The sequence below is a fragment of the Crinia signifera genome, chromosome 8, assembly GCF_055691185.1.
Source record: "Crinia signifera chromosome 8, ASM5569118v1, whole genome shotgun sequence".
Classification (NCBI taxonomy): domain Eukaryota; kingdom Metazoa; phylum Chordata; class Amphibia; order Anura; family Myobatrachidae; genus Crinia; species Crinia signifera.
Window position 1 is genome coordinate 72,274,753 of NC_139224.1, and position 26,864 is coordinate 72,301,616.

General features: G+C 43.8%; 1 protein-coding gene across 2 annotated transcripts in view; it reads left to right on the forward strand.

Annotated features, from left to right (window-relative positions):
- Positions 1-26,864, forward strand: part of ATF6 (activating transcription factor 6) — a 243,267-nt gene that overhangs the window by 54,227 nt on the left and 162,176 nt on the right. For both annotated transcript variants that reach the window (XM_083156669.1, XM_083156670.1), the window contains exon 7: positions 20,267-20,481. In XM_083156669.1, coding sequence (XP_083012795.1) covers positions 20,267-20,481 — 215 coding nt within the window. The remainder of the gene's footprint in view (positions 1-20,266; positions 20,482-26,864) is intronic.

Genomic DNA, 26,864 nt, shown 5'->3' on the forward strand with positions numbered 1-26,864 from the left:
CTAACTGGATTACAGAATAATATCTTTTTTTTTTTTTTAATGCAAACCGAATAATCTCTTATCTCTTTCCCCATTATGTCCATCCATGTCCCCTATAAATTGTAACCTTAGCAGGAAACCTTTCCTTTTGTCTTCTCTAATAATTATGTTAACTATATTTCTGCTCATATGTTTATAAGAAAAAAAATACTTAAAACCACAATAAATTGATATACATGTCTATATACAATCACATTAAGGCAGCCCTAATGCATATCCACGTAAGTGTCTTACCATTTTCACACAGAATTGTCCCTAAATCCAGCCTTTTACATAGCATTTGAGTTCCTTGTTTGCCAGTCCCAGTCTGACCTTTCCTTTTACACAGAAAAGCAAATAACTGGGTCAAGAATTTCTACCCTTTAATTTGATGTTCAAAACATGTATTTTTTCCTGTGAAAGGGTCAACCAGGGTCATCGAAGACCCGGGAATTTTAAAAACATAATGAATGGCAAATTAGCAGGTACATTTTTTTATTTTTTTTGTTAAAGGGGTAGACGTCAGTACATTTGTGTACTGTTACATAAACCCTTGTACAGCCTTTTATTAATAAACTAGTAAGCCTGCTCGAAGCAAAAGCTTTGAAAGCTAGTCTGCTACCTTCTGCGTTTGTGCATGTGTAAGAAAGATATGTATTTTAACTCTCTTCCAGCAGATGGTAGTGTTTCGTAGACTCATGAACACTAGACCTATACTGTATATAGATGATAATCTTATTAGTACTGAACTACCAGGTTTTTTCACTAGATGGCAGCAAGTCACTTTACTAACTATTAGTGGATAAAATGTAAGTATTGCTTGCTTATACTGTACTAAATTATGGTATGTGCAAAATTGATTGTTTTTCTTGGGACCCTACTCTGAGCGTTAGGACAGTACAATCACACCATTTTGTGTCACCTATTCCACCAAGGTAATCCTTTATAAAGCACCCAAGACGGCTGCCTCACCTGGTAACTTGTGAGAGGAATACAGCATATAACCTGTGAATGCCTTTACCCAAATATCAATACCTGTCCAGCACTTAATAGGCGCTTTGAGGGTATTCAGTCCTGGATTCTGACTTTTGGAACATTTCAACAGTCCTGTTCCGTTTTTGCCTTGCTCGAGAGTATGTTGACAGGTGTAATTCAATGTTCCGCCGGTCCACTGTCAAGAGGGGGACGTTTTAGCGAAACGGCCAAGGATTGTCGAGATCTAGATGTGAATTTGACAGTCCACGCCTTTTTTGTCAATTTCTGCCTTCAATGCTGTTGGAAACGGCAGCATTGAATAGGTGGCCGTCGCTATATCCCCTGTCGGAAATAGCAGCGGGGACTGAAAACTGCACAAGTTTTTTTTTTTTTTTTTACTTATGTCTGTGTGACTTATCTATTGCTGTTTTACTTAACTCCTGTATTATGTGTATTATTTTTTATGTCTGTAAAGCAACATAATGGTGTGTTCACATGGGTACAATCAGCATGAAATAGACAAAATTGCATGCAGATCGCACAGGTTTTTTACCTTTCGATCTTGATGCGCGCTCCCGTGGCAGCACAAATCGAAACCCGGAAAGACAGGGAAGCAATGACTATATAGTGCAGATCTGCACTATATTGTCCAAATCGCATGCATGTCGTGTGGCTTGCCGTGCGATTTGATCCCAATGCGATTTGATCGCATCGCGATCGAATAGCAAGCCTAATTGACCGTGTGTACTGTATTGTTGGATACTTATTAATAGTTATCTTTTGAGAGTGAAAGCTTATTAAGTGAAGCTTGTTGACAGAGATATATCTATATATATAATGTAGTGCCCGCAAAATGCCAGCGGCGTTTACACAACAGAAAAAGAACAGCAGCACTCCAGCGATCAGCCCTATATATATATATATCTATCTATCTATATATAGATATATCTATATATAGTGGATCCTGGGACCAGCATGCACACCCAAATGGTGCAATTTTCGGAGTGCCAGGCTCATAAATGTAATAATACATGCAGTATTAGAAAGCCAGCAACATCCAGTAGTTTTTGAAAAAGTATCAAAAAAAGTAATTTAATGGCATATAAAGTGCAAGTGTGACAGACATAGCAAAAATAGTCAAAACATCGTTACAAGGATGAGATGGTATACTTAGCAAAAGAGTTCAATCAGAAAAAAGAAACCATCGCAGCATCCCTGAATGCGGTCATACCGACAGCTGTTTCGGTGCATATGTGATGCACCTTCCTCACGGGCATAGACCACTGACCCCCAGGGTGCTCTATATATACCTGCATACACACACAATCACATGAAGCAGCCTCACCTGTCCACGCCGTTTTCCCGCCGCTGACGTCACCTGAGCCGCGTCCGTTGTCTGGCGTTGTCACAGTAACTGAAAATCCTGAGCCGGCGCTTGTACGTATGGGGCGGAAGTGCGTCACTGACATCGTGGTCATGGCAACGCCGGACAACATCCGGCTTGTGCCGTGAATCACATAGAGATACACGCTGATTGGCCACCAATATATTCAGCACGGGGATTTATTGTTTAGCTGGTTGCCTAGGCAATCGGACTTGCGGACCAGGCGGGTTTATCGGCATGGAATGGGCAATGCAGGGAGTCTTTAGTATACAGCCAGATATCCTTAAAAGAAAAATATAAACATAAATGAGAAAATACTAACAGGATAAAGGCTGTTGGGGAATCATGTGAAAGAATACGTTATATGCATAATAAAATAGAGCTACCTGAAAGAAAGTCACAAAAATATGTGGTAAAAAGATGTGTGAACAAAAAGAGGGGAAAAGGAAGGAGGAAGAATATCATAAAAGGAAAAAATACCGATACACAAAAAAATGTAACAATAATAAAAGGACAGATAGAGAAGAACAGGAGGGGCTTGAAGAATACAGTAAAAAGGAGAGGGGAGTACAGTAGCACCAACAATATTCAACAATATTTAAGATATATTTAAAGTGTAGGACACCACGAGTACCCTATAGGCATTCAAATAAAACAGTGTAGCGACTGATATTCATTAAGGCCTAAAGGGGTAGTGCTCTTGAGACGATCAATCCACTGGCATTCACGTTGTAAAAGTAACTTATTGCGGTCACCTCCCCTTCTCAGAGGAGGGATGTGGTCAATGGGCATAAAATGAAAGTCTCGCATGGTATGTTTGACTGTGGCAAAATGTTTGGCCACTGGTGGCGTATTACAATCAATCGTAGAATAGGCTTTTTTTATTGAAGAACGATGTCCTGAAATACGTTCCTTTAGGAGTCGTATCGTCTTACCGACGTAAACTTTGTTACAGGAGCATAAAATAATGTAGATGACATAACGACTGTCACAATTTAAGTGATGACGTATGGTATATGTGACACCATCCACCGGATTGGTGAATCCGCTTCCTGTGCAGAGATACTGGCAGTTAACACAGTTATGGCATTTGGTTACACCATCTTTAGCTTTTAACCAATGTTGGTTTTTAATTGGTCCAATATCAGAGCTTGCCAATATATCTCTCAAGTTATTGCTCCTTTTGAAACAAAACAAAGGAGGTGTTTTGCATAAAGGTCCCACCACTTCGTCTGACTGCACTATATGCCAATGTTTCAAAACAACCTTACGGATGTGTGCAGATGCAATGGAATAAGTGGAAGAAAAAACAAGTCTCTCTGTCATAGGATCCTTATGTTTGGTCTCAAATGTTTGTTTACGTGAAAGTTGTAAGCAATGGGCCACAGCTTCCTTAATTTCAGGTGACGCATATCCTCTTGAAATAAATCGCTCGCCCATTTCTTCTAAGGCATCCGGAAGGGCTGTGGGATCAGAAGTGATTCGCACTACCCTTAATAATTGCGACAGGGGTAGACCTCTTTTGAGAGGTAAAGGGTGAAATGAGTCGGCCGCTAGCAGAGAGTTCTTGTCTGTGTTCTTCCTAAAGATACTCGTAGAAATGACCCCGTCCATACAGTTAATGTTGACATCCAGATAACTTATAGTGACCTCACTAAATGCCAGGGTAAATTTAATCGTGGTGTCCAAACTATTGAGGATGTCAATGAACTCGGTCAGGAGCTGGGGTCCCCCAGTCCAAACAATAAAGATGTCGTCAATATAACGAACATAAAAATGTATATATTTTGAAAAAGAAAAATTGGACAAAATGTGTTGTTTTTCGTACATATTCATAAACAAATTTGCATAAGAGGGTGCCATGTTGGAACCCATGGCAGTCCCTCTTAACTGTAAATAAAACGAATTCTGGAACAAAAAATAATTCTTTTTCAAAACAATATCCATGAGCAGTAACAAAAAATCAACTGGTGGTCCTGAATAAAAAGGGCTGGAGGCAACCAGCATCCTGACCGAGTCCATCCCATCCTCATGTTCTATGTTTGTATATAGACTCGTAATGTCTAGGGTAACCAACAGACTAGACGTGGGTAGCGTGCCAAGTGACTCCAACTTCAAAATGAAGTCTGAAGTATCCTTCAAAAAGTAATCCATGTTCTGAACTACAGGTTGTAGCCAGAAATCAATGTATTGCGATAGCGGCTGGAGGAGAGAGCCACAAGAGGAAATTATGGGTCTCCCCGGAGGCCTAACAAGGGTCTTATGTATTTTAGGTAATACATAAAACATCGGGGTCCTCGGATGGGACTGAGTAAGGAATTCCGATGTGGGCTCGTCCAACCAGCGATTCTGCAGACCAAGTGAAATAACAGCATCCACTTCCTTTTTATATATATAAGTGGGATCATAGGTGAGCAGTTTATAGCAGGAAGTATCTCTGAGTTGTCTCATAACTTCAGAAACATAGTCACTTTTATTCAGTAACACTATTCCTCCACCTTTATCAGATGGACGTATTACCAGGGTATCATTGTTTTTCAACTTGTCGACAGCTAAATTTTCTTCTTTACTCAAGTTAGAATAAGAAATTTTCTGACTCTCAATAAAAGGCAATGTGTCCCTTTTCACTAGACGTATAAACGTCTCTATGGCAGCATTGTTACAAATGGGTTCAAACGTACTTTTAGGTTTGAATTTGCTTACAGGACGATCAATGGTATTTTGTCTAGCGAAAAAATCTTTAAGTTTAAGGGTACGGTGAAAACGGTACAGTTCGGTCTCAAAAGAAAAGGGGTTCTGCCTAAATGTTCTTACAAAAGACAGGCCACGTGAGAGTACGCTCATTTTCTTCTCTATCTGTCCTTTTATTATTGTTACATTTTTTTGTGTATCGGTATTTTTTCCTTTTATGATATTCTTCCTCCTTCCTTTTCCCCTCTTTTTGTTCACACATCTTTTTACCACATATTTTTGTGACTTTCTTTCAGGTAGCTCTATTTTATTATGCATATAACGTATTCTTTCACATGATTCCCCAACAGCCTTTATCCTGTTAGTATTTTCTCATTTATGTTTATATTTTTCTTTTAAGGATATCTGGCTGTATACTAAAGACTCCCTGCATTGCCCATTCCATGCCGATAAACCCGCCTGGTCCGCAAGTCCGATTGCCTAGGCAACCAGCTAAACAATAAATCCCCGTGCTGAATATATTGGTGGCCAATCAGCGTGTATCTCTATGTGATTCACGGCACAAGCCGGATGTTGTCCGGCGTTGCCATGACCACGATGTCAGTGACGCACTTCCGCCCCATACGTACAAGCGCCGGCTCAGGATTTTCAGTTACTGTGACAACGCCAGACAACGGACGCGGCTCAGGTGACGTCAGCGGCGGGAAAACGGCGTGGACAGGTGAGGCTGCTTCATGTGATTGTGTGTGTATGCAGGTATATATAGAGCACCCTGGGGGTCAGTGGTCTATGCCCGTGAGGAAGGTGCATCACATATGCACCGAAACAGCTGTCGGTATGACCGCATTCAGGGATGCTGCGATGGTTTCTTTTTTCTGATTGAACTCTTTTGCTAAGTATACCATCTCATCCTTGTAACGATGTTTTGACTATTTTTGCTATGTCTGTCACACTTGCACTTTATATGCCATTAAATTACTTTTTTTGATACTTTTTCAAAAACTACTGGATGTTGCTGGCTTTCTAATACTGCATATATCTATATATAGATAGATATATCTATATATAGATAGATATATCTATATATAGATAGATAGATATATATAGGGCTGATCGCTGGAGTGCTGCTGTTCTTTTTCTGTTGTGTAAACGCCGCTGGCATTTTGCGGGCTACATTGTGCGTGGAAGTGCCGGACCAACTTGAGGTAGAGATATATATATTTCTCTTTCATCCATCCTGGTGACACAGCTTGACATTGCGATGTAGAAGGGTCCGCAGGAGCCAAGGCACCTTTGCTGACTTCTTTGAGAGCAGGCTCCTCCCTTCTGCATCCCATGATGCTTCAGTTCAACTTCTAAAGCACACTAGGATACATAACTCAGTACAACGCCTAAACATTTTATTATGCACAATGCACATAACCAATAACATGACAACGCATGAACGGTATACTTACTGAGCGTAAGGTGCCCACAGGAGTGGGTGCTTTGCTGAACTGGCTGCTGTCTGCAGCCATTTTGTGAGAGTAGCTAGGTGTTTTTTATTTTATTAATTCACTAGTTAGTACAGGCTTTCCAGTGTGTTACTTCTACTAGAAGTTCACACACTGAGAGCGCAGCAGAGGCTGACATAAACATCAGCACTCTGTGAAGAGACACACAGCTGAGTCTAGACACAGCTGCGCTACCTTCACGGCGCTTCAACCTCCATTGCAGAGAGGTTGTCCTGGGCCCCGGGGGCGTCCTGAACCGGCTCCTTGCATAGAAGGGGATCATGGGGGATGGACCCCCCGTGATGTCGACCGCCATCTTGAAAGGGCTTATAGACTGAAATCCCACTAGGGAGGTGACGTCTATTACAGGAGTCCAGCACTGCTGGACAACTCCGAGTGTTCCATGTCTGGGGGAGTCGCTGGAGGTGAGGCGAGACACTTAGTAGGAGCGGCTGATGAAGAAAGGGGGCCAACAGGTTTCCCTCCTCGCTGAGGCAGAGACTGGGTCTCTTCCTACACTCTGTTTGGCGCCAATTTCTCTCCACACTGAGAAGCTGAAGTATGAATTACACTGCAGAACTGAGTGAAATTCTCTCCTTGGCACCGTCTTCCCTGGTGATCGCTGAGGATCTATTGCAGCAGAACAGTCAGATACGTACACTGTACTTTATTCTTAACAATGCCTAATATTGTGCACTGTCTTTTTTATGACAAAAAAGTGTTATACTGCTGCTCATAGGGAAAAGATGCCTGCCATGTTAATTTTCTGCTGATTATGTAGTGTAAATTAACATTTGTACAGATGGATCAGGGGGATTTGTGCCCCTCATGTGAGTCTGTGCATAGTGGGCCTCTAACCCAGAGGTCTGAGCACCCTTACCTAGGTAGACAGCTGTCCTGAGGAAATAAAGATTGCCATGGCAACTCTGTACACTGGTATTAGTTGATGGTAGCGCTCAAACCTAAATTTGCCGGCTGCTGTGTCGAGTGGGTCCCAACTCAGAGAACTGTAGCTAATACTTGGTGACCAGCGCTCAGGCCCTAACATACATATGATGCAGTAAATGGGTACTGTGTGCGTACTGTGACAGACAAATCTGTGAGCCAATGGTGGAAATAAAAGCTGTATTTATTGATAAAGGTGCAAAAAACTACTGCACAGGTGTTATGTGTGTGGCAGCAGCTGTTGATAGCCGAGGCAGGGCTAGTGGACACAACAGGCTGATGGCATAGTCACCGTAGTTAGTCCCGGACTGAGGTAAGGGGGTGGTAACACTGGATGCCCACGATGGGGGAGTACCCTGTCACCTTCCTTGACCCAAGACTGTCCTCCCCCATCGTGGGCATCCAGTGTTAGCACCCCCTCACCTCAGTCCGGGACTAACTGGGCACCGCCCAACCCAGAACTACCAGACTGTTCTTCCCTTACCCCCCATCCACCCTCACCCACCACCACCCCCTGTCTCACCCAGACTGTGCATTCCCCAACAGGTGACTGTGCCATCAGCCCGCTGCGTCCACTAGCCCTGCCTCAGCTATCAACAGCTGCTGCCACACAGATCACACCTGTGCAGTCGTTTTTTGCACCTTTATGAATAAATACAGCTTTTATTTCCACCATTGGCTCACAGATTTGTCTGTCACAGTATGCACACAGTACCCATATACCGCATCATATGTATGTTAGGGCCTGAGCACTGGTCACCAAGTATTAGCTAATGGCAACCCTGTACACAAACAGGCTTGGAATAGGCAGAGAGATAACTTAGAAAAATCTCTTTGGCCTTTTTTCTTCCCAATCCTTCGGTGACCTCTATTAAAACTCCATTTCATGGAGTTCCTGCTTATTGCAGGGTATGCGGAACACTACTCAGTGTGTCCATAAAATGGCTGCATTCAAGGAGCAGTATGCAAGGCTCCTGAGGTAAATTACCACAGGCACCCCTTATTTACACCTTTCCTGTCCTGGGGACACCTTAAGGGAAGTGATCCTTTCTCTGATATTGAGTATTTGATTCTAGCAGCCAAGCGGGCTTTGAATCTCTTAGAGGAGAAAAATAAGTGCCAGCGCAGCGTAATTTAGAGACTGCGCAGGAATATACAGTTACCTTTGCCCTCACATAAGGGCATGGTAGCATCACTTTGGAAAGCATAAAAGATGCCTGAAATCAAGTTTCTCATGTCCAAAAGGTGCAATCATATACCATAGTGCTACAGAAGCACAAAACTTGGGAGATAAGTCCCCTCAGGTAGAGGAGCCTGTGGCCCGGTTGTTTATTCACTGCCTCATCTGTACAAAGGGGTGCTGTTTTTTAAGGACACCATAGAGAAAAAAGATTGGAGGCTGTTGTACGGCTGGGAAAAGGGGTAGGTTTTTTACCTTACACCCTATCAAGACATCTGCATGGATTTTCTAAAGCTATGATACAGTGGGCTAATGCCTGGTGTACTCAACTTCAGTCTCACATAGTAGCTTTTGTGTTCACTGAACTGTTAAAGTGAGCTGCGGAGTACTTTTGTATAGCTGCGAAAGAAGCGCCAATATGGCGTAAGGGCTGCCAGCTCTCTGCTTCATGCTTGGAATGCTGACAGTGAAGCCAAAAAGTCTCTGGAGGTTTTGGCCTTTCAGGGAGCAATTCTGTTTGCAGTGGAACTCTAGTCCACCTTTATACAGGCCACAGGGGGAAAGAGCTCTTGCCTTTCCGCCACGTCTAAGCATTCAGTGTTTAGGGGTGCGTCCAATAGACGACACACAGGTAAAGGAAAAATGCCTTCCAATATAGGAAAGGCTCCCAGATCACGTTTTGGGACCTGGACAATGGAGGTTAATTCCTCAGCAGAATGGGGTGGAGACTCCCTGTTTTGGAATCAGGGGAGGAGAGGTCACCTCCTGCAGTTTCTCAGAGTTATGGAATCTATCTCAGGCGTACCTTTCCAAAGAGATGTCTCCCAACTCCTCTGCTGTAAGAAGCTCGCTTGTGAAAAACCCTCTAGGGGCCGGCAATGTCGCTTTTCGAGAGGGGATGATGATGCCGGGGGATCAAGGGGGAAGAAAAAAAGGATTTTATTCCGTTCTTTCTTTAGTCCCCAGTCCGGACGGTTCCGTCAGACCCATTCTAAGCATGAAGTCTTTAAACTCACTTCTGTGGATGACTCTCTTCAGGATGCAATCTCTGAGGTTGGTGCTTGTAAGCACAGAGCCTCGAGGGTTTCTAGCGTCAGTGGACGTCCAGGACGCTTATTTACTTGGGCCTGTAGACAGTGGTCATCAATTTTTTTCTGAGTTTCGCAATAGGAGAAACTTCTGCAGTGTGGGGCTCTACCTTTGGGGTTAGCCACAGCTACGAGCATTTTCACAAAAGTGATGGCTGTCATGACAGCAGCTTACAGGCTAATGAAATTGTGATTATTCCTTTATTGGACGACCTCTGGGTCAGGGGCAAATATGCAGAAATAGTTGCAGGATCATCTGACAATGGTGGTACAGTTTCTCAGAGATAAGGGGTGGATGTTGATTCTTCATCTCTCTCCCCTCCTGGCTGCCGGGTGCAGAGTCTCATTTAACACCCTCTCAGAAATTTCTGTTTTTTGGTGTGATCTTGGACACACATATTCATTGTGTGTTCCTTACGGTGTCCAAGACAATAAAAAATTCACTGGTTGGTGCGGTCGATTCTCCATTTGCCGAATCTAAAAATTTGGCAGGGTTTAAAACTGTTAAGATATATGGTATCGTCCTTGGAAACTCGCCTGAAGGTGAGTTTTTCTCTCAAGCCCTTTACGTGGAACATTCTGACCTGTTGGTCAGGGAACCAGAAAACCGTTACAGGGAACTCTGTTGCTGTTTCAGGAGACAAGGAGCTCGTTGATCTGAGGGACAGATCTAAAGTCTCTGAAAACGGGGCGGTTTCTCCGCTCATGACCAATGCCAGTCTCAGAGATTGGGAAGGCGATGATTCTGCACCTCAGTCTTCAGGATCTGTGGTCCAGAGAAAAGAATCCAGATCGATCAAATACATTCAGACAAAAGACACGGCTTTGGCTTATTTAAGTCATGAAGGCAGTACTCGCGGCAGGATGACTATGTGGATAATCTCGCAAATTTTTCAGGGAAAAGAGGTGAACATGCCAGATTTATCAGGGGTGTTCATTCTGTGGATCCAGAATGTGGAAGCGGATGTCCTCAACAGGGCAGTTGAGGAGAGGAGAGTGAATGTTACACAGAAAGCTTTCAGTAACTAGTGTCTCTTTGTGTGTCTCCCAGACTGGATTGCATACTAACAAAATTGTCAGGTCTACAGGTTCTACTCTCGAATCACGAATCCAACTGAGGAGACAGTGGTTGCCATGATAGTTCCAGGGTGTTTCACTCTGGCCTAGGCATTCCCCCCGTTTTTTCTATTATTACTCAGATTCTTAAGTGGAGTGAGGACACAGGAGGTGCAAGTCATACTGTTTTGCTCTGGACTGGCCTTAGAGATCAGGGTATTTTATACTGAGGTCGTCTTCTTCTTCGCCCAGACTTATTCAGTCAAGGATCTTTTCTACTCCTGGTCCTAGCTCGTCAAAAATGACGACTTGGCTCTTAAGACCTCTCTTTTTAGGGAAGAAGGGTTTCTCAGCTGCTGTTATCCTAGATGTGATTTTCCTAGATTTCGCTAAAGCATTTGATACTGTCCCACACAAGAGGTTGATTAATAAAATGGAGAACCTAGGATTAGGTGAAAATATCTGCAGATGGGTAGGGAATTGGCTGTGTAATAGAGAACAAAGAGTGGTTGTGAACCGTGCCGTATCAGATACGATACCGGTACTAAGTGGAGTGCCCCAGGGCTCAGTTTTAGGGCCCATTTTATTTACGATATTGGGATGGGGTTACTCAGCAATGTATCCATCTTTGCGGATGATACAAAACTTAGCAAAGTCATCAAATCATCAGAAGATGTCACCATGCTTCAAAATGATCTTACAATTCTAGATGAATAGGCAAAACAGTGGAAGATGAGGTTCAATGTAGATAAATGTAAGGTTATGCACCTTGGGAGATGCAACCAGTGTGCTAGTTATAACCTTAGGTGAGCGGAACTGGGTAATTCCATACTTGAAAAGGATCTAGGAGTCCAAATAGACAGCAAACTGGGATGTAGTGCCCATTATAATGTAGCAACAAAAAAGGCCAACAAAATTTTAGCATGTATTAAAAGGGGAATGGAAACTAGGGACTCAAGGGTGATTATGCCACTGCATAAAGCATTGGTAAGACCTCACCTTGAATACGGAGTGCAATTCTGGGCCCCACACTATAAAAAGGACATCATAGAATTAGAAAAAATCCAAAGACGAGCAACAAAGCTTATTAGGGGAATGGAGAATTTAAGCTACGAGGAGAGATTAGGCAATTTGGGACGATTAACATTGGAAAAGAGACGTTTAAGGGGGGACTTGCTCAACATGTACAAGTATATCAGGGGCCAATATAAGGAACTGTCACACACCCTCTTTTCTACTAGAAAGGAATCTAGGATGCGAGGGCATGAGTACAGGTTAGTAGAAAAAAGATTTCGTTCAGCTAGTAGAAAGAATTTCTTTATGGTCAGAACAGTCAAACTTTGGAACTCTCTTCCCGGAGAGGTGGTGTCGGCTGGCTCAATAAATGCGTTCAAGGCAAAGTTGGACAAACATTTACTGGATAAAAACATCCATGGGTACAAATAAGAAATATAGGGTGACATTCTATGGTTTGCGCTAAATCGCATGTTTTATTCGCGCACCACATCGCCGCAAATCGCCTTTTCAGCCCAAATTTGATTATTTAATGTGATGCGCATTGGAGGCTGAAAAGTGCGAAGAGGGGCGATTTGCGGCGATGTGGTGCGCTTTATTTAGTCCTGAAATTGTGCGATTTTTATGTCTGAAAATCGCACATTTGCAGGACATCGCAAAGTTAAAAAAAAAAAACGAGCGCGGGGTCCCCCGCCCGAGTATACCCAGCCCCGGGCTCACTGAGCCGGTGCTGGTGACATAAAATCAGGGTCCCCGACAAATAGGGGTCCCCTTGATTTCATGAAACCAGCACCAGGCTCAAGGTCCGGCGCTGTTTCCCAAAATACGGGGGACAAAGTGACTAGGGGTCCCCCGTATTTTAAGAACCAGCACCGGACACAACCAGCCAGCAGGGTAATGCCACAGCCGGGGGAAACTTATTATATAAGCTCCCGCGGCCAAAGCATTAACCCCCTGGCTGGTCAGCATGGGCAGGGGTCCTGGGGAAGTGGGGACCCCCCCAATGAAGGGGTCCCCCCCCTCCAGGACTTACCAGCCCATGCTGATAGTCCGGGGCTGTACCCGATGCCCCTGGGCGGTGGGCATCTGGCTGATGGCTTGTGTAAAAAAAGAAGTAAAACTATTGTTTTATACTGGTGAACTATGAGTCCCAGCAAGCCTACCCCGCATGCTGGGACTTGGAGAACCACAAGTCCCAGCATGCGGGGCATTAAAGGGCCCGCTGGCACTTGTAGTTCAGCAGTACAAAAAATAGTTAACAAAATCACACTGACACACTGTAAAATAAAAGTTTAATACATACAAAACACACACACACACTGATACTTACCTACCTTGAGCCCGTAGGTCGGTCCCTGGATCCTGGGTCTGTCCTCCGGGGCTCCAGGGCAGAAGAGTCCGGTTCCGGGGCCTTGGTCCTGGTTCCGGGGCTGGTCCTGGGGTTCCTGGGCTGCAGAATCCGGGGTCCGGGATCCGAGGTAGTCCCCAGGGGTACCTAAGGAAGCAAATCCAACTCACCTGGTCCCCGGCGACGACCTCGGAATCCTCTCCGGTGACAGCGCTGCTCCCATCTGGTACCCGGCTCGCAGGACTTTGACAGGCGCAGAGATGTTTCCTCCTCGGCGTCTCTGCACAGAATGATTTCTTGGCCAATCAGGAGCCGAGAAAGTCGGCTCCTGATTGGCCAGAAATCATTCTGAATACAGACGCCGAGGAAGTAACATCTCAGCGCATCTAGAGCAGAGATGTTTCCTCCTCGGCGTCTCTAGTTAGAATGATTTCTGGCCAATCAGGAGCCGACTTTCTCGGCTCCTGATTGGCCAAGAAATCATTCTGTGCAGAGACGCCGAGGAGGAAACCAGTCCTTCATTGGGGGGGTCCCCACTTCCCCAGGACCCCTGCCCATGCTGACCAGCCAGGGGGTTAATGCTTTGGCCGCGGGAGCTTATATAATAAGTTTCCCCCGGCTGTGGCATTACCCTGCTGGCTGGTTGTGTCCGGTGCTGGTTCTTAAAATACGGGGGACCCCTAGTCACTTTGTCCCCCGTATTTTGGGAACCAGCACCGGACCTTGAGCCTGGTGCTGGTTTCATGAAATCAAGGGGACCCCTATTTGTCGGGGACCCTGATTTTATGTCACCAGCACCAGCTCAGTGAGCCCGGGGCTGGTTATAGTCGGGCGGGGGACCCCGCGCTCGTTTATTTTTTTATTTTAACCCTTTCTTTTATTTTTTACAGCAGAACCCTGCACAGAACATTGCGATCTGTGCAGGGTTCTGCCTAATTCGCCAAACAGACCCTGGTCTGAAATAAGTGCGAAAATGCGATGTGCAAATGCGCATTGCATTAAATAAGCGACTTGTATACTTTTCTATACGAAAACATCTGGATGCGATAAAAATGCGAATTAATCTCGCATTTTTACTCAGCATACCTTAACGCACATAATATGCGATTTCAGTCCCTTAGCGCATCCCATTAAATTAACGATTTAATGGGAAAATGCGATATCGCCATTTTGTGGTCTAATTACCGCAAAAAAACGGAAATCGCAGAGCATAGAATGTCACCCATAATCTGTCTGTAAAACTTCAGAACCTACCAAATCAGCAATGGATAATCTATACTAGGTTGACCAAGATGGACGCAAGTCTTTTTTCAGCCTTACCTACTATGTAACTCATACTTTGGGCTCGCAAGCCGTATTGGCAGTTTTGTGTTTGAATGATTTCTGTCAGGTGGTGTGTACGTCAGAAAGTACACATTTCCAGGTTCTAGGTCGCTTGACCTTTGGAGTTTTTCTCCAGTATGGGTTGCAGCAGAGTTTAGTCTGCAGTCCTTAGAGGTACAGCTACCTGCATTATCCATATGCTTTCAAAATGGAGTGGCTCCTGGCCAGAAGTACAGACCTTTTTACAGGGAGTTATAAGAACTCCAGACCCCATATAGGCAGCCGGGGGCGCCTTGGGACATGTTCTGGTATGGTCGGTTTTTCTAAAAGCACAGTGGGAGCCTTTAAGGTCGGCTTATCGTAATATTTTTTCGAGGAAAATTACAGAGTTTCAGAATTAGGGGCCTTGCAAGTCTTCATTTCTATTTTTTTTCATACTGATAAGACTGTTCTCAGAACCATATCTAAGTTTTCTACTTAGGTAGTATAAATTTTCCATTTACACCAGGTGTTAGGTTTCCAGTGTTTGCTCCTCTTGCGGAGGTAGAAAAAGAAATATATAAAAATGGGACATATTTCGCGCTTTGCGCATTAATGTGGACAGTGTAAAGGATGTTTGCAAAAAAGGACTGTTTTGCTAGTTATATATTACGTACATAAGAGAGCGTGGTCTGTTTCCAAGCAGACTTTTCCTAGACGGTTACAGTCAGTGTTTACCTTTGCCTTACACTATGGTGGGCAGACCGTTTTCCTTAAGTTTAAGGTCTATTCCACTTGCAAAATTACCTTTTTCTTGGGCTGTGCATCATGGGACCACAGTGGGGCAGTTATGCAGGGCTGCTCCGTTGTCATATGGTTTTTCTTGCCTTTACCAAAAAAGTATATAGGTTCATGAGTTCACGTCGGAGGATGCTTAATTGGGTAAGGCAGTGATGAGAACTGTGGGGTAGATTTATTATAGCGGCGCCTATCCCGCCGCTATAACAGTTCCTGCTTTGCCTCATTAGCGAGGCGAAGCAGGAGGGGACACCGACAAGATCTATTAAGATCTTGGCGCCGGAGTGGGGGAGCGCTAACTCCCCCCTCCGGCGATGTCCCTCCTGGAGACAGCGCATCAGTTAATACTGATGCGCCGTCTCCTTTCTCCCCGGCCGGCTCACTGCTCATGCGCGGGATCTCGCTAGTCTCGCGAGATCCCAGCGCAGCTCAGCGCCAGCAGCAGGGACAGAGCTGTCCCTGCTGTTAGGTATAGGGCATCGCCGCCTGCAGCTGGCGAAGTCGACAGCTGCAGGCGGCGGAACGGTCAGCGATGCTTCCGTTCATAAATCTGGCAGGAGGCAGGGGCGCAGTTCAAAATATCGCCCCTGCGCTATGCCTCCTGCCCCACACCGCCGGCGTTAGAGTAAACGCTCGGCTGGTGTGATAGATCAGGGGAAGCGCTATCCCCTGCTATAACGCATGGGGATAGCGCAGATTCCTCTGATCGCCATATAATAAATCTACCCCTGTAAGCCTGAGCGTACCCTTCCAAAGAACCGGCTCGTGAACGTCCCAGGATGGAACGTGAATGTTCCATCCTGGTGACACAGTGATCCCTCTCTTACGCTCAGTAAGTATACCGTTCATGCGTTGTCATGTTATTGGTTATGTGCATTGTGCATAATAAAATGTTTAAGCGTTGTACTGAGTTATGTATCCTAGTGTGCTTTAGAAGTTGAACTGAAGCATCATGGGATGCAGAAGGGAGGAGCCTGCTCTCAAAGAAGTCAGCATAGGTGCCTTGGCTCCTGTGGACCCTCCTACATCCCAATGTCAAGCTGTGTCACCAGGATGGACTCAGAGAAAGGGATTAGAATGGTATAGTGGAGGTTAAAGCATATATTATTATACATTATTCAGGGCGTATTATGCACTACGAATTTGATGCTTTGGTACTTGTGTAGTTTCACGGCGCCACCGCGCGCACAGTCTGTGTTGAAACCTGGCAGCATGCCTGACTGTGTTTAACTGTGCGCGTGCCGCTCTAGATGTTCTCAGTGCAGCGCGTGCCTGCTTTACATATGTAATCTAGGTTATCAGCGTAGCGCTGGCAGCAGCAGCGCGCACTGCCCAGCGCTGACAGGTCATTGTGGTACTTGTAGTTCCACAGTGAAATAGACAGTCCTGCACACCGCTGACAACGGGGGCATGTGAACTAGACACCCCGGCACACGCTAAAATGTAGACACTTTAGCGACTAAATCCAGACTCCCTGCACCCCGGCACACGCTAAAATTTGGACGCTAAAGCGCCTAAATCCAGACTCCCTGGAAACCGCTAAGAAGGGCGCATCTAAATTTAGACGCTAAAGCGTCTAAATATAGTTGGCTATAGGGGTGCACTGTGCAAAACACTCTTAAAACTGTTCACAATGACACTAGTCGACGTAAAAGCTGTCGACCTTGTCAATTCCACTATACACGCCACCCGAAGCCTGGCGAGCGTACGCGTCCGACCTTTTCATACCCCCACTATCCACGTGTGCGTGGAGTTGATTTTATAAAGTGTGGCGAGCGGACGCGGATTACTTCACAGGTATACGCGCCACACATCTAACAAGACTCTGAGTGCAGCTTCTTATGTCTATATCTATCTATCTACCTATCTATCTATACATACATATACATAAAAAATTACAATGCGCAAAGGCAAAAAATGTGTATATATAAAGGTGGATAATACCAGTCCTAAGGGATATATTCCCGGAATACAACAGAGATCAGGTGTCCTTAAATCCTTGCACCTGTGGTGGAAGTTCTTAAGGGTATACACTCCGCTTCTTATATTAAGCTGGCTGCTCCACTTGTTTTCCCGAATCCAGCGGGTCAATATATCTAGAAGTAAAAGACGTGGACGCTCCAATAGCGTATTACCACTTTTTTTTAAAGTTATTTTATTAGATGAAAAGCAGAACAAACAGATAGGGTCACGTACCGCAAGCTGTGGCTGTTACCTGCCGCTAGTATGTACAGCATGAAACGAGTACTCAGTACCCAGAAATAGTTGGAGAGGTTACACTCTTCTCACAGCTCCAAAGGCACACAATCACAGAGACGCTAGGCCACGCCCCTATGCGTTTTGTCACACCGGACCTCATCAGAGGGCTGTCCTAGCATAGGGCTAACTCCTCTTACATAGTGTCTGTGCACATGCTGCAAATTTATACACTAATTACCCCTTGGTACTCTTGTCAGATCTTCTGACCTAAAACCACATATATAAAATAGAAGAGAATTATTTTTCTCTCTTGGACAAATAGCCCGTATTTGCAATATATACAAACCAAAATTGTATAAAGACTTCATATACATATAAATAAACTATATGCTTATAAAAAACAATTGTTTACTTAAACATGAAAACCTTAAAAAATCATGAAAAATCACATCAATGATAATGACCGAAATACATCAGCATAATAAAAAAATGTGTAATAAAAAATGTACAAAACATTATACACAAGTATAACACAAAGGGCAGTATTCAATGAGCATTTTGACGATGTGCAGCGAATCCTGTTTAGGATTCGCTGCACATTCTCCACTGCTCGCTGCGTTCCGGAGCCTCGCCGGCTCCAGTATTCAACGAGTCAGGGGCTCGCTGCCCCTGACCGGCGAATTTTAACTCCTGCGGCGATGCCGCAGGGAGCCTGAGATATATTCACTACACCCGATCATGCATATGTAATGATTGGGTGAAGTGAATATATGAATATCTAATGAGTGGCTCGGCTCCGGCCCCCTGCTGGCTGGTCTGTGTAAAAAAAATATATATATATTTTTTTTAATTAAATATATATATATTTTTTAATTAAATATATATTTATGTGCTTACAGCACATGAATAAAAATAGCATGCCCCTCCTCAGAATAAAATTCCTGATTTTTTGACACCAAATGTAAAAAACAAAACACTTTATTTTAAAAGTTCACATTCCACTTCACCATAAAAAGATAGCGATTGCTACTCGGTGAATCATGGCGAAAAAACCTTGAAATGTATTCGCCATCTGGTCATTGAATAGGGTGATTCACCGTTTTAGTAAAAAATTCGCCTTACAGCACAAAATTGCCATAAAAACCTGGCGAATCAGCCTCATTGAATACCGCCCGTAGTAAATTACTGCTAGCAGGAAAAGATTATTATTAACTCCCAGGTTATGACAATTTATTTTAGAAAAGGTGTGATCTCCATACCTTCGTTCAAACCTATGGGATACAATGTATCCAGAGTGTAAATCCAATATGATTCTCTTTTTAGGAGTAAAGCATCTCTGTTCCCAGCTCTTATATCCAGAAACACATGCTCCAATCCCATGAACCGCAAGCCCTCTGGACTACCTGCTTGGCAGGTTTTATAGTGCCGGGGTACACTATGAGATGTTATGCCATTTTTAATATTGCTCCAAAATGCAAACTTTGAGCATTCTTTTTGTTTGGCCTACATACCGTTTCCCACAAGGGCAAACGAGTAAGTAGACAACATAGGACAATTCATTGCCCCTATAAGAAAAAAAACCCTTCTTATTTCTTCCTTCAATTGTTTTCACATTTTTCATTCCGTGTGGGCACATCTTACATTTTCCGCACTTATAAAAACCTTCTATGGAGGGCATCTGATACAATTTAGCTGGTACAGGGTCTACTTGTAGTAGACTTGATGCAAGTCGCATTTTTAGCGTGTTTGCTTTGCTGAATATTAATTTGGGACGTGAGCCTACTACATCATGTAGATATGTATCCATCTTGATTATTGACCAATGCTTTGTAATGATGTGTCTAATATTACTTCTGTTGTTATATTTGGTAACAAATGGCCAAAATAATTGCGACTTAGCTGAATTTTTTGACTTGTATATCAGCAAATCTTTCCTCTCTAATTGTCTGCATTTATCGATGGATGTCTGAATCAATGGTTCAAGATACCCTTTTTCTCTGAACCGACCGCAATAAGTGTCAACCTGTTTATCGAACAACTCTAGACTGCTGCAATTTCGTCTCAGACGCAGCAGTTGAGAGTAAGGAAGGTTGTCCTTCCACTTCTTGTGATGACAACTTGTATATTCTAAGTAATTATTTGAATCTACTGTTTTAAAAAATGTGGAAGTATATATATGTATATTAAAAAAAAAAAAAAAAAAAAAAATATATATATATATATATATATATATATATATATATATATATATATATATATATATATATATATAATTTTATAAGATTTGGCACTTGATGTGACATATTTTCCATACAATAAATCACAATTTATTGCATGTAAAAGGACTCCCACGGAGCTGGTGGGGGGATTCAAGTGAAACCGTATGTAATACATTGCAGGTGCTTAAAAGCATCTGTGATGTACCCCTGATGAGTCGGATTCTAACTCAACATATGTTCTGCCCATCCGACTTCGGTATGATGCACACAGGACCACGCATCAAATTGGATGCTAATCATACAATTTGGGATAAAATCACCTGACCCATCGTAAGTTACTGTCACCCTTCAGTTCAGTTATGTCAGTCATAGGCAACCTGTGGCTCTCCAGCTGTTGTGAAACTACAAGTCCAAGCATTCCTTGCTGTTGCTTTACGTGGTGTTCTTGTTTCCGAGCATTATTATTGACGCAACAAAATTGACTGTTTTCATAGAAAACTTGAACACGATTTTTTGGGGGGGAAATTTACTAATTTTTTGTATCTCTCACGTCTAGGTCAACAAGTTCTGCTAGCCCCTTCTGCAGTTTTACAGCTACCTGCACCTGGCATTGTTACTTCACAGCCTGTCCTGACTGTGAGTGGTGGAACCGCTCAAATTCCAACACAATCTATAAACATAATGACACACACAGGAACTCAGAATGGGAAACCCTCAACTATGAAATCTTTTATTCAGGCATCCGCTCAAGCACCTGACAGTGGAGCAGATGTAAGTGTGACATATAAATATGTTTAAAACTGTAAAAAACCTCTGCATTTATGTTGTAAGTACCAGTACTTTGCTTCTTTTTTTCTGGTTACATTTTCTTTTTTTGTGTAAATAATTAATTACAGAAGGCAATTAAAATATGTAACTTAGCCAGTATTGACATTAAATCACAGACCTGCACAGTCTGGGTTTCATTCTTATATAGGCACCTAATGTATGCCAGTGGTTCCCAAACTTTTTCAAATCACAGCACCCTAGAGTGTCTGAATTTTTTTTCATAGCACTACTAGGCCTTAAGTTTCTTTTTTTTTTAATTCAGGCAGCCCCCAGAACTGGTATTATCTGTTACTTGGACCATTATTACATTTAATTGGTCCGGGACCATCAATCCAAGGCATCCATGGGTGCCACAGAACACCGTTTATGAACCACTGACATATGCATTACTGACAGGTGTCATTTTTTTGATTTCCCCAGTATTGCTGTCCGCCTCACGCAGTACCATTTATGTGTCTACCGCTTGTCTATTGCCAGCAACATGCACGCTACTTCTGGTGTTTTTCCATTGTCAGCAACAAGCACGCTGCTTCTGGTGCTTGACCATGCCAGCAACAAGCATGGCATGATGCCTCTGGCATTTGTCCATTGCCAGCAACAAGTGTGGTTCTTCTGCCACTTGTCCATTTCAAACAACAAGCATGCTGTCTCTGCTGCTTTTACTGTATATTACCAGGAACAATCACCTTTGAAGAAGGTGGGCAACATTATTTTCAGTTGGACTGTCTGTGTATGGCAGGGGTCAGGTTACAAGAGAGACACACATGTATTGATGGAATGTCAACAGCTCAGGTCAATAACGATACAGAGCAGAGAAGTCTGCTGGGTCACTGATATTAGCGCTGAGGAATAATAATCCGACAAAGGTACTACAAAAACTTAAGGTATCATATTAACTTAGTAGCATAGTAATTAAAGCTGAAAAGATACGTTAGTCCATCGAGTTCAACCTATCTAACTTCTAACTACTGACTTGAATACGTCATATCTATAGGATTCCCTTAGTAGCCAAAAAAGCATTCAGTTTTGATGTAAATTCATTAACAGTAGTTGCTGTAATCATCCCCACCGGCAATGAGTTCCAGAATTTTACTGCTCCAATGGTGAAGAATCCTCTTCTTAATTTAGTATGGAATTTATTTTAGAACCTCCGTACATGCCCGCACGTCCTAAGTATAGAACAAAAAAGCACAAGGTCTTGTCCAACTGGAGACCGAGACAAGGGCGCCTGAGAGTATGAGCTGGTTTTCAAGGAAAAAGGCGGCTGCTCTATTAAGGGGTTGTCAGTCCCTAACAATTATACCATAGGAAAAAGAAATGCAAAAGAGAGCAGCGCCTTTTACTACAATGAATAACACCATTATATTGAAAGATAATAATTTTTACATTTAAAAAACAAATAAGTGCAATATTACATACAGTATAAAAATAGAAAATAAAAATGATTGAATTGCTCACTCTTGGAAAGAATTAAAGTGCAGAATTTCAAGACTTGGGGTAATTTGATGGATAAATGAATATTTTTCAACTATGATGACCCCCTGAGTCCTTCTCTACAGCAGAATTCCCTATAATAACTCCATTTAGCCTATAAGTAGCTTGTTCATTTTTGTTCACATAATGAACTACTTTACATTTTTCAACATTAAACTGCATTGTCCTCCTTTCCGCCCATTTTTTCAGTGTTATATATTTTCACTTTGTAGTGTTTCCACATCCTTTACTGAGTTCATTTCCTTACTCCATTTTATGTTGCCCGCAACTATTGCAATTTTACTCACTATGTCACTTCCATATCATTAATAAATATATTAAACAAGGTGGGTCCCAATATGGAACCTTGAGGGACTCCACTTTGGACCTTACCCCAGCTGGAATGTATGCTATTTACCAGTTTTTCAATCCAATGACACATTTTATCTCTGAACCATAAATTACCTAGTTTCATTAATAACCTTTTATGAGGCACTGTGTCAAAAGCTTCAACCAAATCAAGCAGTATTACATCAACAGATTTCCAGCCCCCTACTGACTTTCTCATAGAAGCTAATTAAATTAGTCTGACATGATCTCTTTTGGACGAAACCATGCTGAGCCTTATCACTTTCTCCTATTCTAAGAAATTATGGATACTTTCTCTTATTATTCCATGTAATGTTTTCCCCACAATGGATGTAAGGCTGACCAGTTTATTTTCAGGGTTAGTTGTGCTCCCTTTCTTCCATATTGGTACTACGTTAGCTATGCGGCAGTCCCTTGGTACCGTCCTCGAGTTTATTGATTCCTTGAATATCAGATATAATGGTAATGCTATGACAGAACTCGATTCTTTTAGTATCCTAGGGTGTATTTCGTCCGGGCCAGGACATTTGTTACTATTTAGGTTCTGTAATCTATTTTTGACTATTTCCTCACTCAAACATACAGTTTGGGAGCAATCAAGAGCCGAGCATGTAATCTGTGGGAGATATTCTGAAGTTTCTTCCCTTGTAAATGCCGAAGCAAAAAATTAAATAAATACGGTACTTGTGTAGTTTCACGGTGTCGCCGCCACACACAGATTCTGTTTGAAACTTGGCAGCCTGCCAGACTCTGGGACGCGTGCCGCTCTAGCTGTTCTCAGAGCTACGTTACCAGAGCAGCGTTTGCGCGTGCCGCTCTAGCTGTTCTCAGCGCAGCGCTACGTTATCAGCGTAGCGTCTAATTCCGTCTAAACTCAGCACACCGCTATCAAAGGGGGTGTCCGAAATGCAGACGCTACAATTTAGACGCTTTAGCGTCTGAATCCATATGCACTGTGCAAAACACTCTTAAACCTGTCCACAATGGCACTAGTCGACGCAACAGCTGTCGACCTGGTATATTCCACTAGCCACTCCAACCGGAAGCATGGCGAGCGGTGGCGGTATGCGTCCTACGACCTTTTCATACCCCCACTATCCACGTCGGCGTGGAGTTGATTTTATAAAGTGTGGCGAGCGCAGCGAGCCACCGAGCCCGAAGCGTGGCGAGGGGACACGTATACCTTCACAGGTATACGCGTCCCCTCGCGGGCTTCACCACACTTTATAAAATCAACTCCACGCCGATGTGGATCGTGGGGGTATGAAAAGGTCGTAGGACGCGTACCGGAGCCCCTCGAGGGGCTCGCCACGTTTCGGGTTGGCGTGGATAGTGGAATTTACAAGGTCGACAGCTGTTGCGTCGACTAGTGCCACTGTGGACAGGTTTCAATAGTGTACCCCTAGACCCAACTAAATTTAGATGCTTTAGCGTCTAAATTTAGATGTACCTCTAGACCCAACTAAATTCAGAGGCATTAGCGTCTAAGTCCAGAAACCTCGGCTTCTTAGCGGCTAGCAGGTAGTCCGGTTTTCAGACGCTAAAGCATCTAAGTTTTAGCGTCTGCATGGGGGACTTGACCCCTTCGTATCGGCTAGCAGGTAGTCGGGTTTCAGACGCTTTATCGTCTGAATCCTGACTCCCCCTTCTTAGCGGCTTGCAGTTAGTCTGGGTTTCAGCCGCTTTTGTGTCTAAATTTAGCGTATGCATGGGGGACTCCCCCCTTTGATAGCGGTGTGCCGGGGTGTGTCAGGGGTGTCCACTTTTACATGCTCCCGTTGTCAGCGGTGCGCAGGTCTGCCTATTTCACTGTGGAACTACAAGTACCACAGTGACCTGTCAGCGCCTGGGCAGCGAAATGCTGCTGCTGCCCGGCGCTACGCTGATAATGTAAGCTGACAATACGTAGCTTACAGCTAGAGCGGCACGCGCACAGTCAGACAGAGCTAGAGCAGCACGCGCACAGGTAAACAGAGCCTCTGGCAGGCTGCCAAGTTTCAGAGACAGAGTGTGCGCACGGTGGCGCCGTGAAACTACACAAGTACCATGAATACTTCCGCTTTTCCTTCTATTACCAGGATACCCTGCTTTATTTTTTAGTGAACCAATATTTTCCTTCCTGAACCGTTTCCCGTTTATATAACTGTAAAGACACAGTATGAATCAGGCTAATGGCCGATTTTAACTATGCGATTTTGGCTAAGTGAATTTACGATTTTGACTATCTTGCTATTTGGCCCTAGGCCAAATACATTCTACAGCCACCATAGTCAAAATAGACTTGGCAAAGATGATGGTGGCCTTGGTACATCTTGAGGGTATTTGTCATTATTCTCTATTTGGATTACCTCCTTATACAGTCTGAGTCCGAACAGTTACTTTAGAAACATCTGCAGGTTACGGTTCAATTTTTACAGGATAATGGCTGGATCCTTAACTTCAGGAAGTCCCAGTTACTTCCATCGCAGAGGTTACAGTTCCTGGAAGTCATTTTAGATACCCATTTACATCGGGTGTTTCTCCCGGAGGACAAGTCCAGAGCTCTTCAACAATTAGTTTGTCTCATTCTGTGGTCTCCTGGGCCATCAGTTTGGACATGTCTCAGACTATTGGGAAAATGGTTTCTACCTTCGAGACCTTGCGGTATGCTCGGTTCCACTCCTTTTTTTCAATCTAACATTCTAAGGAGTTGGTCTGGGTCTAAGTCCATGAAGCAGGAGTGTTGTCTTGGTAGACTCCTTACTCCCTCCAGTGGTGGTTGGATTTGGACAACTTCTTGATGGGCAGGTCTGTGTTGACCTGGTCTTGGGTGGTAGTAATGACTGACACCAGTCTCATGGGTTGGAGTGCAGTAACCATGCATCTCCAACTTCAGGGTCTCTGATTGCCAGAGGAGTCTGTTCTTCCCATAAATGTACTGGAACTTTGTGCGATTCTGGGAGCCCTTCAGAAGGCGGAATTTTTTTTAACAGAATTGCCGGTTTGGATTCAAACCAACAATGCCACGGCCGTGGTGTATGTTAGCCATCGGGGGGGGGAGAAGAACTTGCAGCTGGGTGGCTATGCTCAGTGTCCCTGATCCTAAGGTGTGCAGAAGCCCATGTGCCGGCTCTGTCTGTAGTCTTCATTCCAGGGATCTGAAATGAAGAGCTGGTTTTCCTGAGCAGTTTTACTGGAAGGGGAGTGGTCCTTACACCCCTTGTTTTTCAGGCCCTTGTGGAGTGTTGGGGGTTGCCGGAGGAGGATCAGATGGCTTCCCGGCGGAATTGTCAGGTTCCTTGGTTCTGTCCCAGGGATTGCGTGATGGATGCGATGACGGTTCCCTGGGTATTCTAGCTGGTCTATGTATTTTCTCCATTCTCCATGATAGCAAGAGTGCTGAAGGATAAAGGCACAGAAGTCTCTGGTTATCCTTGTTGCTCCGAATTGGCCCCGGAGGGCTTGGTACTGGGATATTTTCATGTTGCTGCACCGAGCTGGCGTCTCTCTCTACAACCAGACTTGTTATGACCGGGTCCGTTTCTGCATCAGTATCTTGCTCGCTTGACTTGATGGCATGGCTTTTAAGGCCTCCTTGTTAAGGAAGGAGGAGTTTTCAGAAGCTGTGATCCAGACAATGTTACGGGCTTGGAAGTTTCTTCCAACAACTATCATATGGTTTTTAAGAAATATTTTCAGTGGTGTGAACACCAGAATGTTCACACCTCCCATTTTAAACTGTCTATGGTACTAGAGTTTCTTCAGGCTGGCCTGATGACGATATTGAGTCTCAAATCATTGAAAGTTCAGATTTCGGCCTTGTCGTTTTTTTTTTTTTAAACATGTGGCTCTTTTACCAGAGGTACAGACTTTTTTGCAGGGTGTGGTGTGTATCCAGCCACCTTACCGTCCACTGGTGGCTCAGTGGGACTTGTCCTTGTTCTTTCTGTGTTGCAGCCGGCTCCGTTCGAGCCATTGCATTCACTAAGCTTAAAGTTTATCACTTGGAAACTTAGGTTTCTTCTGCCTATTGCTTCAGCCAGGATGATAGATCTGTTCTGCTGTCTTTCATCTGAAGGTTGTGTCATTTGAGATCTTTTGCCTCTTGCCCTCGTGTGTGTCATGGGCTTCAGCGAAGCAGCTGTGCAAGGCTGCTACCTGGTCCTCTGTTCACACATTACAAAATTTATACAGATTGCATCTGAGGAAGCATCTTTTGGGTTAGCAGTTTTACGCACTGGGAACCTGAGCATACCCTTCCAAAGGACCAGCTCTTGAATGTCCCATGGTTAGTTATGCCACCAAGATGGATGAAAGAGAAAAAGGGATTTTTTTGTAAGAACTTATCGTTCGGATCCCTTTCTCTGAGTCCATTCTGATGGCACAGCCCTCCCTCCCTTTACGCTCAGCAAGTATTTGTACTGTTTCCTTTTCATGACATTGTTCGTGTTTAAGTTAATGTTTATTGTGCATGTTCATATGTTCAGGCGTTGTACTGAGTAATA